Source organism: Sphaerodactylus townsendi, linkage group LG08 (genome assembly GCF_021028975.2).
Source record: "Sphaerodactylus townsendi isolate TG3544 linkage group LG08, MPM_Stown_v2.3, whole genome shotgun sequence".
Classification (NCBI taxonomy): domain Eukaryota; kingdom Metazoa; phylum Chordata; class Lepidosauria; order Squamata; family Sphaerodactylidae; genus Sphaerodactylus; species Sphaerodactylus townsendi.
Genome location: NC_059432.1, coordinates 31,708,184 through 31,726,174, shown reverse-complemented (window position 1 = coordinate 31,726,174; position 17,991 = coordinate 31,708,184). Strand labels below are relative to the sequence as shown.

The 17,991-nt window shown below is 43.9% G+C and overlaps 1 protein-coding gene across 2 annotated transcripts; it reads left to right on the top strand.

The window, feature by feature from the left end:
• Positions 1 to 13,695: 13,695 nt before the first annotated feature.
• Positions 13,696 to 17,647, top strand: DKK1 (dickkopf WNT signaling pathway inhibitor 1). Of its 2 annotated transcripts, none has more exons than XM_048506139.1 (5): positions 13,696 to 13,846; positions 14,672 to 14,911; positions 15,013 to 15,175; positions 16,013 to 16,150; positions 17,029 to 17,647. In XM_048506139.1, the coding sequence occupies exons 2-5, from the start codon at positions 14,678 to 14,680 to the stop codon at positions 17,277 to 17,279; spliced, it is 786 nt and encodes a 261-aa protein (XP_048362096.1). In that variant the 5' UTR covers positions 13,696 to 13,846; positions 14,672 to 14,677; the 3' UTR covers positions 17,280 to 17,647. The 2 variants fall into 2 exon arrangements, with proteins under 2 accessions (XP_048362096.1, XP_048362097.1); XM_048506140.1 differs by lacking the exon at positions 13,696 to 13,846 and adding an exon at positions 14,149 to 14,251.
• The last annotated feature ends 344 nt before the right edge of the window (positions 17,648 to 17,991 follow it).

Sequence of the window (17,991 nt, the reverse complement as noted above, 5' to 3'; positions counted from 1 at the left end):
TAAGAGAGATTCTTTAATCTCTACTCTTTTTCTGGTAAGTGAATTTGGTTAGAACTGATACTTCTATACACCCCAATACTTTCAACAGGAAGAGTCAGTTCAACTAATGCATTTCTAAATTAAGTCAATAAGTTAAGGCCTACTTTTAAAGTGTTGGTTTTTATAAAAGGGGCTGGATTTTCACTAGGATGGCAGAGCCACAAAGCACTTAAATAAACTCATACGCTCATCTAACCTTTCAACGTATGGAATAACAGGAGCAAATGGATTTATTATTGATGAACATTAAATGTTATTGTACATTTTAAAATAAACAAAAGAGATAACAATGCAGAAAATAAAATGTATCTATCTAAATGATAATGGCCTAAATCAGCCTTCAAAAGGGAAACAAGCAGCTGCATAGTTTAAAAATTAGGTTTTTGCCTCCAAGAAACCAATGTTATGGGTATAAGTATCCTCCTAGGCATGATGCTGAAAACATTATGGAAGACATAAGTCAACAGCAGCTTGTAGATAAACAAAAGGGATCATCCTTGTAATTGAAGAAGAACCTTGGGGAATTAAGTGGAAATTAATATATAAAGAGAGCCATTGGTTGGCAATTAAAGGGAAGTTATTACAGATACTGGTTATTATTAATAGATACGTACCAACGAAAGGGTTTAATTGGTTTTTCAAAAAGTCACCCAGCAAACTTCTACGGCAGATATATTGTCGAAGGCTTTCATGGCCAGACTCAACTGGTTGTTGTGGGCTTTCAGGGCTGTGGGGCCATGGTCTGGTAGATCTTGTTCCTAACATTTTGCCTTCATCTGTTGCTGGCATCTTCAGAGGCGTATCACAGAGAGAAGTGTGTTACATACTGTGTGTTACACACTGGACACAGTTTGTAACACACTTCTCTCTGTGATAACACCTCTGAAGATGTCGGCCACAGATGCAGGCGAAACATTAACAAGATCTACCAGACCAAGGCCACACAGATCAGAAAGCCCACAACAACCAGTTCTATGGCAGAATTGGAGATTCAAACCTGGGTCTTGCAGATCTGACCTAGTCTAATACCATACCCACTACTCTATACTGGATTGGATCACCTGACACTTTCATTGTTGTTTCAAAGCAACTGTGCCCCAATCCAAACTTGCTCAGAACAGTGTAGCCTGCTTTTTCTTGATCCAAATAGCACCTTCAAGGAGCTAATAACCCTAGGGGGCAAAAGTAACTTCTATTACTTGCCTTGAAGTAGACGATGGTAGATACCACTTGAGTCATGGTCTTACCCATCTGTCAGACTGGACTATATCTGCTTACTTTCATGGCTGCGGGGGATGGGGGGGTAATGCCAATGTTCATACACAGGACCATTCTAGAAAACCTGGCCATTCTGAAGAAAGGCATCTTGCTTATGTGATGGATCCTCTGAGAAAGCTGTGCGCCCACAACCTCCACACATAAACCATCCCCACAGACCAACCAATCACCATCTATTAAAGCAAAGATAAGTCATCTTAAAAAGACTAACAGAATTAAAAAGAGTCCAATTACATCTTAAAAGACGATTGACATTTTTTCATCTGCTGCGTAATGAACAGAATTATTGTGGCACATTTGTATGGCCAACAGCCCAGTTCATCAGATTGAAGTGTGGGCGCTTTTGCCAGCCTTCTGGGGAGATCTTTTGGGATCACAGCTGATCTCAGACTGCAGGCGGTGCTAAAAAGAAGGGCTGAACTCTAGAAATCCTTCCGCAGAATTCACACGTGCAACCTCGCCGGTTCCACAAGAGGGCGCCAAACAAATGCGTTTCATTGTAGCCCGGCGAATAAAATGAATCCCCGAAGAAGATGCGTTGGCCTTGCCTCGTCGTAAGGCTGCTCAAAGTAGGTATTTTGTAGCTCCCGAAAGCCGGGAGCCGGGGGGTAGGGCACACCAACAGCACCAGTCGCCCTTGGACTGATTTGCAAGCGTCCTTGAATGTGCTGAGCACAAACCCCGCGACGCCCCAGGCAAACGGGAGCGCCTGTGGAAACGTTGGTAAAGGCTCAAAGCCTTTAAGGCCGGAGGTCCTGAAGCTGTTTGATCTCCGCTCTTCAAAGAGAGACCTCGGCAAGCTTCATTTGACACCCGTCGCTTGGCCCAGAGATGGCTTGAAACAACAGCGCCGGCGCCAAAGCCCCGAGCGCATCTTGCAGGGAGCAGCCCCTGCTTCGCCCCGAGGATGGGACACTGCTGCGCCTTTCCCAAGTGGCCGCCGGTCTCCTCCAGCCCCCCAAATTAGCAATGGCTAGTGCACGGGGAACAATATTGTGTCATCTAAGCTGTGCAACCGCAAGATAATGTGGGGGTTGCAGTATGGAACCGGGGTATGGTATAATATGTAGACTGGAATTCCCACCATGCCCTGTCACACGCTTGCAATCTAACCTACCTCATAGAGTTGTTGTGAGGACAAAATGGAGGAGAGTTTTTTTTTAAACCGCGTCAGCTGCTTTTGGTTATCGTTGGAGAGAAGAGTCTAATGAATGTCTAAATGAATAAAGGTGGCCTCTGTATTTCCAACATGACTTGCCAGACTCACCTTACGCACAACTCACTTGCTCTAGCTCTCTCTGTGTGCTTGCAACTGATGGCACTCTCCCTGCCTTCCAAAATGTCCTGCCCTTAACAGCTTGTTCGGGTCTTGCAAACAGAGCGGTCTGTCTTCCTTTGTAGAGTCAATCTATCTCATATTGGGTCTTTTCCTGCTGTGTTCAACTTTTCCTAGCATTATTGTTCTTTCCAGTGACTCTTGTGTGATCATAGAACAAACCCCTCAGTTTAAGCTTAGCTCTCTTCTGCTTTCTGTTTGCACAGTTGGGGTGGGGGTGGGTGGGAATTACCCAGCCCTTTTGACTACATTTATCTTAGATGCTATCTACATCCATAGGCTCTTCCATGGAGCAAAATCCTAAGGGCATTATTTTAAAACTTTTCTGACATATGGGCCATTTCTTTATATGAGAGAGAGAGAGAGAAGTATCTTGTTTGTCAAATGAAAAAAAAAAACACTCCCCAAAGCAGTTCACTTTAATGTTTTTAAACTATTTTGGCAACAGGGACTACACATAAACAAACATAAAACAAAGGCCCCACCTTAAGTTTACAAGCTAAAATACCAAACGCACAAGGAACCAGAATGTGTGGGGGGCGGGAAGGTAGAGAAGGGAGGTTGGTTTGAAGAAATGCCAGAACAAAGTGGTGAAATCATAACAATAATCATAACATAACATCCAATTGGGCTTTGGCAAATCATTCTATGGTGGTATTTTTCTTGGATGGGGCTTCTGCTATTTCTGATTGGCTCTGCAGCAGGGTTGAAATGAAGCTGGCATAGCTTAGTATGGACTATTAGCAAGAAAGCAGATGAAATGGTACTTCAGATCTTCTGGGTGAGAAATGGTACCAGTGAGAAATTTCAGTTACTTTTATTCCAAGTAGACAGCTTGAATCTTTCTTTTGTTACTGCACAAATGGGAAGGGAAGAACTACAAGAGTTCGGAAGTTCTTGAACTCTCGGAAGTTCTTGAACTCTTCACTTGTATCAGAACATCATTATATTCAGTAAATATTATTACGCTTAAGAAATACATGCTGCTTCCACAGTTCTCTATGTAGTTCTGTCTGGTCCTACAAGTCCTGTAGCCATCACAGTGGAAAAACTCATAGCAGCTTACTTTGTTTCTTGCCTCATCCCCCATCCCCCATCCCCCCCCCCCCCCGCTGCCATTTTCCTCTCTATCAAAACAGGGCTGTAAAGGGCTTTTAAAATCATCAACAGCTGGGGAAAAATGCTATATATCTTCATATGTGGATGGAATGTGAAGAGGTTAAACAAATGTGGAAACATTTCTTGCTGTATATAGAAAAATATATACGGCAGCAGTGGCGTAGGAGGTTAAGAGCTCGTGTATCTAATCTGGAAGGACCGGGTTTGATTCCCAGCTCTGCCGCCTGAGCTGTGAATTCAGATTAGCCTGTATACTCCCACACACACCAGCTGGGTGACCTTGGGCTAGTCACAGCTTCTCGGAGCTCTCTCAGCTCCACCTACCTCACAGGGTGTTTGTTGTGAGGGGGGAAGGGCAAGGAGATTGTAAGCTCCTTTGAGTCTCCTGCAGGAGAGAAAGGGGGGATATAAATCCAAACTCTTCTTCTTCTCTTCTAAAAGTACGGATTAAGGATAAATGTAGACCTATTACTTCTAGGAATAATTGATAATAAAGAAATAGAACAAAAACAGAGATCATTGTTTAAAATAATGATAAGAGCAGTTCATGCTGTAATAGCATTGGGATGGAAAGATAAGAAAATATGGACAATACAGAAATGGCTGGAATATGTATGGGAACAAATACCATTAGAAATATTTGGAATAATGTCAAGAAACCAGATATGGCAAGAAAAACAAATGGACATGATGATGATTTGGACGGAATTCACAGCCTGGTTGATTGCAGTTGGAATTTCGGAAGATAAATGGAAAAGAAGAGTTGAAAGAATGAACCTGCTGCTGCACATTTGAAGAAGAGAAGAAAAATATGGGGGGAGGGAGGGAGGGGAAAAAGGGGGTAAAGTGATATTAAGGATGTAATAAAAGGTTGTAAAATACATGTAAACATATCGATCAAAAATATCTATAAAAATCCTTTTAAAAATCATCAACAGCTAGATCACTTTCGCAGAACAACATTATAACCATATTTTGCCACCATTTCCTAACACCTCTACATTCCCAACTTGCAATCTTGTTTTAAGGTGTATTTGCAGCCCTTTTATCCAGGCAGGTGGCTGTGGCATGGAATATGGTGCTAACAAGGGCAGGAATGTGAAAAAAAATGCACACCTCACGTTGACGTGGCAATGCTGTGATTGCCACCTTTTCAAAAAGACCCTATTAGGCCAGGTTTGGGAAAGAATGGAGTTCATCAAGGCAAACAGAAAGTGACTGTCTTTGTTCTAGCAAGCTCTGCCTGGGTCCTACCTAGTGCCTTGGGAACAGAACTAGGTAGGCACTAAGACCCAAGCAGAGCATTCTAGAACAAAGACGGTCCAGGAAATGGCGCATTAATTCACAAATCTCCTGCCATCTGTATCCTGAACAGGATATAGTCCTTACCTTCACATTGTTTCTATATACTGTCCCACCAAAAGTTATAAGTACTGTGAATTCATCTGCTGCCACTTCCTCCATCTTCAACCCTGCCCCAAACACCAACCCTCTCTTCACCCCAAACACCAAGGGACTATTTTCTACTGCAGAAGCATGGTACTCTCTCTATTCTGCCACGTGCTACTGACTGCACTTAAATCTTTTGGTGGGAAAGGGTATCGCTTCATTGATTACATAAGAACAATCAATCCTGCATGGGACTGAATTCTTCTTGCTTCTGCTTGGATTATTCTCAATAAGTATTCTGTTAAAATGCGTTATCATTCACTGCTGTTACAGTTGCTATGGCTCAACATTCATATAAAAATGTGGTGAGGTGAAAAATCCACCTATACTCATGATGGATTATGTAGGAGAGTGTTTTGACATGCGGAAGAGAAGTGCCCAGTTATGAGGGAAAGTTCATTAAAGTTGTGCCAGAGGCCAAAGAAATATGTGCCATAATTCTAAGGGCCAGACTGCTCAGCAAGCTTTATTTAATTGTAAAAAATTTTAGCAACCTCATTCTATAAATTTGGCAGTTTCGCCTTTATTTCTCAGGCCAGTGTAACAATGGCCTACCTCACAGGGCTACATCATGGGTGAAAACTCCAAGTTCAGTCAGTATCTGTTTGTTTCTACGGGATACCAGTTACCAGAGTTCATCAATCAGTTCATACCTAATTATGGAACATTCCACTTTGACTGGTAGAACATCACTTTTCTTGCTCAGTTCTGGTGACACACACACACAGCTTTGTCAGTCAATACATTTTTGTTTAAAAAACTATTTAGAAGCCACATTTTGGGGAAAATGATACTTGTGATTTTCTTAGTGTAAAAACATTTGTTGGCTACATTATAGGGAAAGTGTTTTTGAACTTCAGGTATTCAAAATGTTAAATGAGTGGAACCTCTCACTGGCTCATTTGAGTTAACTTTTTTGTATTGCCCTGTGAGGAGAAAAATAGTCTTATGCAAGTTCCAGTGATACTTATAGAAATTATTCCCCAATACATCTGCTTCTGTTAGTACTGTGAGTCCAGACTTATAAAGAAGTAACTCTTACTGAGTTCACTAGGATTGGTTCTGGTGGGTTTTCCGGGCTGTGTGGCCGTGGTCTGGTAGATCTTGTTCCTAATGTTTTGCTTGCATCTGTGGCTGGCATCTTCAGAGGTGTATCACAGAGGGAAGTCTGTTACACACTGTGTAACAGGACACAGTGTGTAACAGACTTCCCTCTGTGACACACCTCTGAAGATGCCAGCCACAGATGCAGGTGAAACGTTAGGAACAAGATCCACCGGACCATGGCCACACCGCCTGGAAAACCCACCAGAACCAGTTGAATCCGGCCATGAAAGCCTTCGACAATACATTCACTAGGATTTTTTGCCAAGTAAATTCCACTGAAAATAGGGGAGCTAGTTTCCCAGATTATATTCATATTGATGTACAATATATATATATATTTCTCCCAGTAGCACTGTTCTGCATATAAGACCTATATGACTGGCAGTAAACATTATCTGCAAGCATCAAGTGCTGAAATTCTGCTTCTAATGCAGAAACTGTGGCACAGGTGCCCTGCTCAATGCTGGATTTACCTATAGGGTTGGCAGGCTGAAGTCTAGGACCTCAAAATCTAGGGGGCCTCCAGCCCAGGTATATAATATTTTTGACACTGTCGTGGGTCTTCCTTACACATGCTGTCACTGTAGTCTCTTAACAACCCTTCAGTAATTTTTCTTGCACTCCATTTTAGACTAATACTGTCTTAAGCCGATAACACGACACTGGAAGTGATTTCTGTATTGATTTTGTCCTTCCGGGACTTCACTGAAGTGGACCACATTTTGTGGACCCCATCTTCCTCTAGTTGTGAGGGATTGGGAGGGGCCTCAACAGCAGAATAGCCTAGGGTCTCTCTTCATCTAAATCAGGGGTCGGCAACCTTTACCACCCAAAGAGCCATTTGGGCCCGTTTTCCACGGCCCCGAAGATCTACCGAGCCAGAGAGACGGCTCCACATGGAGCTGCCTCCGGTTCGGCACCTCCACTCACCTTTCCTTTCAGTGCTGGGAGGCGGAAGCGCCGGGCAGGGAAACCCCCTCTGCCCTACAGAGCAGGCAGTCACCTACTCCGTGGGGCAGAGGGGGGTGGCAGCTGTTCTGGAGGGACAGGCCCACAATACCCTCCGACCTCCAGGCCACGCGAAGCCGCAGTATAAGGCTGAAAGAGCTGCATGCGGCTCCAGAGCTGCGAGTTGCAAACCCCTGATTTAAATCCAGCACTGACCCTGCCTCTTGACAATCCTAGTCCTATATGATCCTGATTCTGAGTAAGAAAGACCTTAAAAACTTTTAATTGTCTTGATTTTAAACCAGTCTCATAATATAATCAATGCCTAGCTTGTGGTGGTATTCATTTGATTCTGTTGTCCTTCAGACCTGGAGTACTTGGCTTTAAGCTTTCACTTACGTTTGGATTTTTAAAAAAAAGATCTAATCCAAGAGCATGTGACTCCTTCAGTTTGGGTGTAACTGACCCCATAATTTAAGACCATTATTATGTTTATCATCTTACTGTCTCAGGACCAAACTGAGAGCTGAAGAACCATCTTTAAAAAGACAAGACACCTTTTCCCTGCTTTGATAGCAGGAATATATACAGAATATACAACCAGTGTAGACTTTGTGGTATGGATGGATTGGATTTGAGGGAATTAAGGGCAGAGTCTATGAGACGTCATAATGCAGGACCCAGAAGGTCACTGAAGGCACTTCAGAATTCTCAACACAAAACCATTGGTAAGTTGGGTTTTGTTTTACTAGTAGTAGCAATGTTCAAGTAAAACAGGTGAGGAAGATGTGTGCGTCCTTTACACTATGGTGCAATTAACTGTATTAAAAATGACTAGTAAGTGGCACAATTGTCTTTAACTGGCCAATTCACATTCATGGAAAGATAGCCATTAATCATGATCCAAAGGACTGCTGGTGTGTGAGTTTTCAAAGGGATAGCAGCTATTGTGTCTTTGTCCTAGAGGCCTTCGGTACAATTTGAAATCTTTTGTGTTCCTAGCACGCTCTAATCTAATTAAGTCTGCATTTTAGTCTTAAAACTGTTTAAAGTCTTGAGATACGTGTTTTCCATCATTCCTAGCAGCCTCTTTTTCCTTCTGTACATACCCCCTTTTCATCTTGTTTAATGCCCTGTCTGGTGGAGCGTTTTAGTTCATTTGAAAGCTAGTTCACTACTTTGTGATGTTTTAGGTGGCCCTGATAAAGGTATTAGCTTATTGTTGCTTTTGCATTAAGGTAGTGTTACAACATTCGCATTGAATAGCACTGTGATGGTGGGTGGGCTGTCTTCTGCTATGGATTTACTCTTCCAGGATATGTAAGAAGCAGACAATTCCTCCTAATTACTTTATCTCCAACTCTCTCTCTCTCTCCTAGAATTTAATTCCTTCTTATTGGAGATTTCCTTTTGTTTCAAAGCCCTTGATGTACAAATCAACCTACTCAACCTGGCAGAAGTATTCCCCCTCCCCCCACCGCCACCTATCCTCTTGGTAATTTGTTCTCATTGTACTTGAGAAGCTAGGTGAGACTGAAAGGCCTTTCTTTGTCTTATATAAACAAGAACACTGTATTCTGTGTCTTGGACTGTCCCCAGCCAGAGAAGCCCTTGTGATGGACTTGTCTGGGTATGAAGTTCACTAGATAAAGTCCTTTAATTTGTGTCTTCATGGGAAAAAAAACCACAATTACATAGCAGCTCTTTCTGTTGTCTCTGCTGTTCCTAGAGCACAAGGGATTGCTGCAGATTTGGGTATCCACCAAGACGGTGGATCTTGTAATGCAAGCAAAGTTGGATATTTATTTTGTAAACAGACTGAAGAATTCATTTGTATGTATTTTGGGACCCGGAATGCATAATAATAAAGATGGAGCCTCTGAGCATGGAAAGTATGCTCCCCTACCAAAAGTAAGAAATCACAATCAATCCATGCACAGATATTTGGGTTGATGGGCAGGAATTCCAAGACTGAGGATTTGTCTTCAGGTTAGACGCCTGACAATTCCGATTTTTAAAACAAAGAACAGTTGGGGACAGAGCAAAACAGGACGAGGGACATGCCTTGAGTTAATTTTTTAATGCATTGGGAAGCAAGCAAATTTAAAGAGATTGCAAATGCCTTAGCAGACCAGGTGCTCGGGAGCAGCAGCAGCCGAAGGCCATTGCTTTCACATCCTGCATGTGAGCTTCCAAAGGCACCTGGTGGGCCACTGTGATTAGCAGAGTGCTGGACTAGATGGACTCTGGTCTGATCCAGCAGGCTTGTTCTTGTGTTCTTAAAGTAGCAAAGGTGTTTATAACACTTGAGGGAATGATCTTGCCCATATGATGCCAATGATCTCAGAGCATTACTAGAATCTACCATTTCTGCTACAGCTATAAAAAATTGGCAGCATAAAATCCGCTTAGATATGCTGTCAAGATAGGGTCCCTTCTTCTATGCCCTCCATCACATCTCCTCAAAGTCTTGCTGTGGTTTTAGGGTATTGTGCTTCCAACTGTTTAGGTGGAACTAAACCAGGCTCAGACTTGCATACTTGCCTATCCAAGTGGGGCAGACAGCACAAGGCAGGTGGGCAGCAGAAACACTGTGGTGAAAGCAGCCATCATCTTTGTGGCTAATGGGGCATTCTCAATAGCAGCCCTTCTGGGATTGGAACCAGCGTGAGAAATGGTGTGTTTGGGTTTGCCCCACAAGAGTATTCACCGTAGCTTTTTACTGCTTGTTCCACTGGCAGAACACATTCATGCCACATGGCCAGATCTGAGCTTGCACACTAAGCAGCTGGGTAAGTGCTTAATCTAAAATGGTGCCTGATTAATCAGGGACACTTTTAGATTTGGTTTCAAGGTCTTGAATGAATTAATTGGTTTAATTGACTAAACACTCGCAGCCCGGGTGGTGAGCCATTATTAGCTCCAACATTTGGCTTGTATCTTGTTCTAGTCTGTGTCATTCTGAGTGCTGTGTTATGTTAAGCATGCTCGGTACAGAGGATTTCGCATTATTATGGAGGGCTGCAAAAGACGATGGTCTCCATTCAGTATTGGATGGATGTGATTAGATTCACAGGCCATTGTTAAGTATTTGGGTTTTACTTTGTTTACAACACTTCTATGCCACCTTTCCACTCAAATATGGTGCCCAAGGTGAAGAACATCATAAGTGCCTTGCTGGGTTGGTCTGGAGTCTTTCTCCGCTGTCATTCTAGCCGTCTCCCTTTTTACATTCTATCACAGCTGTCCCTTTGAATGCCATGTAGAATCATACACAAACACAGCTTATCTTCTGAATAGTTAGCAGTTCAAGGCTCAGTATGTGTTTTAGTTTTGTAAATAGACAGGAGGGCAGGTCAAAAGCATACCTTTCCAAAAACTCAGGAGTGGATAGCATCTGACAACAAATTTTTATTGAAGGAATTGCTAATGCAATGCACAAATATGCCTAGAATGATACCAATGTTACAAATTCCTAGAAGGTTGCTGGAAACCACATTTACCAGGATGGACTGCTTACAAAATAGCTAAAAAGATGGAATGCTCAAACAGACTGCCCCAGCTGCAGATTAAACAGAAGAAGAAGAGTTCAGATGACTTGCTTTTCTCAACCGTAAGGAGTCTCAAAGCAGCTTACAAACTTCTTCCCTTCCTTTCCTCACAACAGAACCTTGTGAGGTAGGTGGGGCCTGAGAGAGTTCTGAGAGAACTGTGACATGCCCAAAGTCACCCAGCAGCCTTCATGTGTAGAACCGGGAATCAAACCCAGTTCTCCAAATTAGAGTCCGCTGCTCTTTACCACTACTCCACACTGCCTTCTTGCAAGGGAGTAAGTGTCCAGAAACACCATTTGACTTTCTTCTGAGTAGGCACGCTTAAAGCATTCATAGAGTATGATGTCAAACCTGTGTTCCATTACAGAAGAAATGATACTGAAATTGACTATAATTCTGAATGCTCCTATTCACTACCAGTTCAGAAATAACTGCTGCAGACATAGCATTCATTTTCATCCCAATTTCAACAGGAAGATGGTTGAGTAATGTGTTCTCCTGATTCATGAGATAATTTTTTCCAAGAGTTAACAGCTTCTGTGTGTCTTCAAAAATATACAGAAATCCAGTAGTAGTACCTTTCTAACAAGACCTCAGATTAAGAAAAATATGTAAAAGGGTAGTGGAACTATTGGAAAACTAATTTGTATTGATTTTTTCTGTATTTTAATTGGATTTTTTCTTGTGTGTTACTGGCTTAATAGAAATGTATTGTGCAGTAAACTGTCTTAAGGACTTTATACTTGAAAAACAGTCTATAAATAAACTAACGGAATAAACGGAATAACCATATATTACTGCAACATAAACATTCATGACCTGGAACCCATTTTGACCAACTGAGCTCTAGTTCCTGAAAGTTTATGCTGGAATAAAAATCCTGTTAGTTTTTAAGGCACCACTAGATTCCTGTGACCACAGACCAAACTTTTCACAAGGAATAGAAGAATCTTGGGACTTCTGATGTTCTGTTGGTAAATTCCTACTGATGAATATTCCAATTCTGAGATCACCTTTTATCCCAGTGCTTGATTTTCCTACATAATCACTCAACACAGATCATAATTTCCCAAAGAGCTGATGGCTGAGCTTACCTCAACCTCTTAATTAAAATTAGAGACTCTTGAAGTCAGATTTTCAGAGAAAGAAAGAAAACCCTAGCAGCAAGGGACCCCTCTTGATTTTTCTGTGTGTTACTGACAAGAGCTTGGAGAAAACACAATAAGCACTGTGGTCCAAATCCCAGTTTAGTAATGAATCTCACCCAGTGATCAATGAGCAATTGCTATTTTTCAGCCTAGCCTACCTCACAGGTTTGCTGATAATTAAACTGATAGTGAGTGGGAGAACCAAGACAGAAGCTTCTTGAAAGAAAGAATGATAGGATAAACAATATCATACATGAGTGCATGGAACTGTGAAGCAGAAACAGATTGAAGTGGCAAGACCAGAGCAGTAACTCATCCAGAGATGCATCAGGAAGCCTCTGGGATGGGTACTCTGGTCTCACAAGATGCTGTCAATCATTGAATCCATCTAGTTATTCAGTGGAGCAATTCCTTCATCATGGCACAGCTTCAGAATGAGATGGAAGCGATCTAGTAACTGATTGACCCGAATTCCCCACCGGACATGCTTTCCTAGAGACCATATTAACCTCCTCAGGACCGTAAGTAATTTGGCAACATAACCTTCAGTTCTGGTAACTTTTATTAGGCATACATATTAATAAAAATATGAAAACAATCACTTCTCTAAAACTGACACCAAAAATCTTGCAACACTTTGTAAAACTTGAAGATTGTTACAATTTAGTATTTGTACCATTCTTAATTTCATGTTGTAAATAGGTTTGGCTAGTGGAGAACAGTCCTTCCTAAACACATCATATTTCTGACAGTCAAATATTTTATTTATTTATTTATTCGATTTGGTAGACCGCCCCTACCCCCCAAATGGCTCAGGGTGGTGTACAAACGAGACAAACAATACAATGTAATTAAGAAGAAACAAATTGAATAATCCCAATTAAAACAATAAATATAATAAAAACAGTAGCAGCAATAACCCATCCATAATTAATTAAACAGATGACGTCCAGTATTATACCCCGGGAGGGGACTGGCAGATGTTCAAGTAAGCAGATGGCACATAGGGCAACAGAGAGGGGCGGATTTCAGCGGCTAGTCTCCCCAAAAGCCCCGTTGAACAGCTTGGTTTTACAGGCCCTGCGGAACTCCCCAAGGTCCCGCATGGTACGAACAGCTGGAGGAAGAATATATTCCAGAGTTTCAACAGTTGTTTTACATACTTTACCAATTTTATCAGCATATGGTGTTTTACTAAATTGGCCTTAGTGCTGAGCCAAAGGGAAAACATTACACCTGGCCCTGGTGAAAACCCATCTCTGTCTAGGATCAATCAGTAAGCTAAGATAATATGCTGACTGGCCCAGTTTTATAGAGATTCCATGATATAATGGTGAACAGGATGTGTTGGCATGACTGTAGAACCATTGCTGTTTCTGGCATATTTTTATTTGGGATAATATTTCCCCTGGCGTCAACATTAATAATGTTTCAAAACCTAAACCCAAGCAAAGCAGTTTTTGAGTAATAGATTCCCACCACTTTGTTTTCTGCAACTCAGGAAGAATGATGCAGGTTAAGCTACACTCAAGTTTGGCAATATATACACAATATACACTCAAGTTTGGCAATACAGGCACAACCATCCGTGTAATAACAGCTGTTTTGAGGGTGGCAGGACAGAACTCTTTGAACTTTGGGAATGATCTGAGTACAAGAGCGAGCTTCCCCTGGGCCACCCGTTCAGAAGTCTCCTTATCGACGTGACCACCAGATCAAGCTAGCATGGTCTGAGGGGGGTAGGCTGGGAGAAGCTAAAGTTGCTCCTCGCTCCCTTTGATTGATGTTTATCCAGCCTTCCCGCGATGACAGCTTGGAAACTCTCCGGCAGGAAGCGGCGCACGTAGGGTCGAGATGAGTAAGCAGAGGTCAGTCGCGCCTTTAAAACCCTCCCCTCCGATTCTGCGGTAATTGCAATTAACAACCCGCCCGTCTCGCGCCTCGTTTCTAAAGATCCCGTCCCGGAGCCATTAACACGCCTCTTTTGATGTGCAAACGGGCTCCCTTTGTGAGGCTTGGGCGCTCCCGCTCCAGATAAGGGTGGAGGGGGTCGGCTGGGGCACATCAAGAGACGCGCAGCTGTCGACCATTCGCAGCCTCCTTAGCTTATCGCGCGCGTTAAAATGGCAGAAATAGCTTTGCAGCAAGAGACCTTCTGTCGGTGGGCTAATCCCGATGTCAAAGGGTTTGTGGATTGCGCCGCGCATGGTGCTTCGATAGACTTGGCCTATGTGGATTGCAGTCTGCGGGTCAACAGGGTCCCTTGAAGAAACGTATGCACTTCTACTCGAATCAAACGAAGCCGGGTCTCAATTCATTCATTCATTCACTCACGCACTCATTCATCCTGTTGTAGCCAGTGAGAAACCCGTTCCGGTTGGGATAATTATCCAATGAGCGAATTCCCTAGCGAGGGGTGGGGGGAGCACCGGGACATCCTCCCCCTCCCCCCTCCCGGGATCCGTTTGAAATCCCATCCTTGGTCGTGCGGCCTGCCCTCCTCCCCGAGGGGCGGGAATAGCGAAGGTCTCCCGGGAGTATAAAGCCAACGCAGCCAGGCGGGCTAAGATTCGTAGTAGCTCCAAGAAGTACATTGTTCCGAGCTTCTGGTAACCGCAGCTGATTATTTCCCCACTCCGCCTTTTTTTTTCTCAACGTGGCTCGAATTCGAACCCGGCACCGTGATATCTCAGGCAAAGATGTTAGGAGCAGAACGGTCCTGGGGGTTTCTTCTGACTTTGGCGGCCGCCCTGCACCTCTCGAGGTCTGCGGGGAGCGCCGCGTTCAGCGCCAACCTGCTCCATTCCAACGCCATCAAGAACTTGCCGCCGGGGGGCGCTGTGGCGGAGGCGGGTTCCCCAGTGAGCGTCGCCCCGAGGGACTCCGGGCTGCGGGACTTGAGCAACAACGCCCCGGCTGGGGAGGCACATCAGGTACGTGGGTGGCGGGGGAATCCAGCGTGGCCCCTTCCCGGCTCCTTGCAGCGTCCGGCTCCTGGCTCAACCGCTCTCTTCTCCCTTTGCTTCCCCTGCAGCCTTCATCGTGCCGCGGGGACCAGGACTGCAAAGCCGATGAGTTCTGCTCCGTCCCGGGCCGCGGGGGGCTCCTCGGGGGCCAAGCCTGCCTCGCGTGCCGGAGACGCCGCAAGCGCTGCCTCCGCGACGCCATGTGCTGCCCCGGCAGCCGCTGCAGCAACGGTGAGTGGGGCAAACCGGGGAGAGGGAGAAGGTCGCCCCCCCCCCGCCCCCCTGAAAGCGCTGCTTCTCCCCAATATCTGACGATTTGGGCTTCGGTGCCCGTCGGGAGTCTGTGGAATTGAAATGGCAGAGCTCAGATAGGCAGAGACGTTTCCATCAGTCCTCTGTTGGAGGCTTTACCTGGGGGATAGATGCCAGCCCCGTAGTGCCTTTGAGTGGTTGTGCATGCCGGCTAAGTGCGCTCAAGTCACTTCCGACTCGTGGCCACCTTAAGAATCAGTGTGGCACCTTAGAAACTTTGGGGGCATAAACTTTGTCAGCTCCGCACTCGGTAGGGAGACAAGTTAATTTAAGTACCCAGTGGAATCATCTCTCTGCAAAGGTTCGCATGTTGGACTGGGAAGAGCCACGTACAAATGCCTCCTTCCCCTTTCCATGGCACTTGGGCCAGTTATCATCTCCTTCGCAGGGTTATTTTAGGGGTAAAATGGAGCAGGACGTAATAACCATTCTTACTGCTGTCCTTAAAGGGATAGTGAGGTTAAAATGCACTAAACAAATTAATAGAAGTTAAGCTTGCTGGGGGGACCTTGCCCTCTTCACTGGTTGTGGCAAATGAGCCTGTCAGCTCTTGCATGATCCTAGCAGAACTAGGAGATCCTTGGATGTGTTCTAAAAGTGCTTCATTTGTAAATTAAATTATCTATCTCAGCAAGGGCGATACGCTGTGTCTGCCCATACAAGGTCAACTGTCCCATTTTGACCTGACCTGTCTGTGGGTGATAATAGGGATTAGGCACTTTTGTGTGTTTAAGTTTTGATTATTTTTTCTTAAAGGAATGTGTATGCCATCAGAACACGATCACTTTCATCCTGGGGATATCGAGGAGACGGTGCTAGAGAACTTTGACCATGGCACTCTGTACCCTCATCCCAAAAGAACCACATCTTCATCCCAACTACACTATCTGAAAGGTAAAGTTGCTGCTGTTGAGCAGCTGTGGTGGAGTGTATCAATTAGATTTTGAGAAATGTGATGAGAGTTGTAGATCTTGGAAAATGAAGATTAATATGGTGTGGACAGGGTATGGCTACCATTAGGGCTACTGCAGCTGTTCACTGCAAGTGACAAACCTCTGGAGACTGGTGACATCATTTGTTACCAATGATAATGAAAGAACTGTCCTCTACATACAGTTAGAGCTGTCTTCATACAGCGTGATATACTTTCAATCCTTTGCTTTAAACAGGTGCGCTTACCTTTTCTTAAGCTTCTTAGTATGCATTTAAAATCAGGGCCCTCATATCTCCACATTTCCAATACCCGGAGACCCATTTCCCACCAAGGAAATACTTATCTCCTTGCAATAGGTACCAGTAGTCATGTGATCTCACGCTGAAACGAAAGAGGCCTGCAACAATTCTAAACAGCAGAATTGGCAAAATATCATCCCCCACTTAGTCTGAGAAGTTTAAACGCTTTCCAAAATTGCACGTCTGCTGTGGAACCCTTGCAGAGGGTTCTGTGGCATGTTGGACGTTTCAGTTACTGTGCATGCAAAATGCTGGCCAGACTTTGTCCAGCATGAATAAGATATACATCTTTAAAAAAAAAAAAAAAGCCCAGGTGCTGCAGAGAGAGTCTAGTCATGATGATAAACTGGTTTCTGGAAAAGCTTGTCTTTCGTAACTAGTTACGAAATCCCTAGCTAAACTTCTAAGGAAGCACACTGTTCCATGCTGTCTTGGTCTCCTAGTTTTTCCAATGTTATTGCTCATAATAAAAAAGGGGGGATTATGGATAAGTGAAAGTGCTGTATCCTTATCTCTTCTGTATTCTCTTCTTCCTCAAGGTCAAGAAGGTGCCGTCTGCCTTCGCTCTTCGGATTGTGCCACCGGCCTGTGCTGCGCACGCCACTTCTGGTCCAAGATTTGCAAACCTGTCCTTCAGGAAGGCCAAGTGTGTACAAAACACCGAAAAAAGGGATCTCACGGTTTGGAGATCTTCCAGCGATGTTACTGTGCAGATGGGCTGGTGTGTCGGCTACAGAGAGACCACAGCACCAGCAACACTTCCAGACTGCACACCTGCCAGAGACACTAGCTGGTGCTTTCTGAGAAGACCTGATGGACTTGATAGACTTTCTAACGAGGTGTGGAGACTCCTATTGTTCTGGAAGATCACCTCCCAAAGACTGACACATTTTAGAGTTTACATTTAAAGTACTCTGGCAACTCCTCTTTCTGGAGCTGGAGTGAAGAAGTTCGTTTCTTTAAGGAACTACTTTTTTTCCAAGTGACTGATTTACAGTAAATTACTGTGTCTGTACATTCTTTGGGTGTGGCACTTCTGTACATGAGCAGGGATTTCTGGTTTTTTGTTCCTTGAGTGCTGCATGATTCTGTCTATTGTGACATGTTTTGTACACACTGGTTTTATTATATTTGTGAAATAAATTACTTCTCCATATAGTTGGTAACTTCCTGATGCTTCTGTTCCTTGGGGACCTATGCGTGTCGGAGCAATTGGAGATATTGTGCGTTGAGGACCAGATCCTTTCCAGAACAATTAGTAGCAGATGTATTACTGTACAGGGATATATTACTGTACAGGGATATAGTCAGAAATAACTTCCTCTTAATAAAAGGAGATATCTGGAAGCTTAAGAGTGTCATGCTGTGCTTCCATGCTGTGTTGGAACTTCTGGCAGGATGGATTCCTGCTAGTCCACCAGACTGACTGGAGCTGAGTGACAGCATTAGTCCCCACTGTTGTTTCTATTGATGGATTATTGGAGCAAGCAGAGGGGTTTCCC

Excerpts from the sequence above, each read along its gene's own strand:
- DKK1 (XM_048506139.1), top strand. The coding sequence starts at position 14,678 with ATGTTAGGAGCAGAACGGTCCTGGGGGTTTCTTCTGACTTTGGCGGCC. Across the intron at positions 14,912-15,012 it reads CGGCTGGGGAGGCACATCAG|CCTTCATCGTGCCGCGGGGA; the intron begins GTACGTGGGTGG and ends CTTCCCCTGCAG. Across the intron at positions 16,151-17,028 it reads CCAACTACACTATCTGAAAG|GTCAAGAAGGTGCCGTCTGC; the intron begins GTAAAGTTGCTG and ends TTCTTCCTCAAG.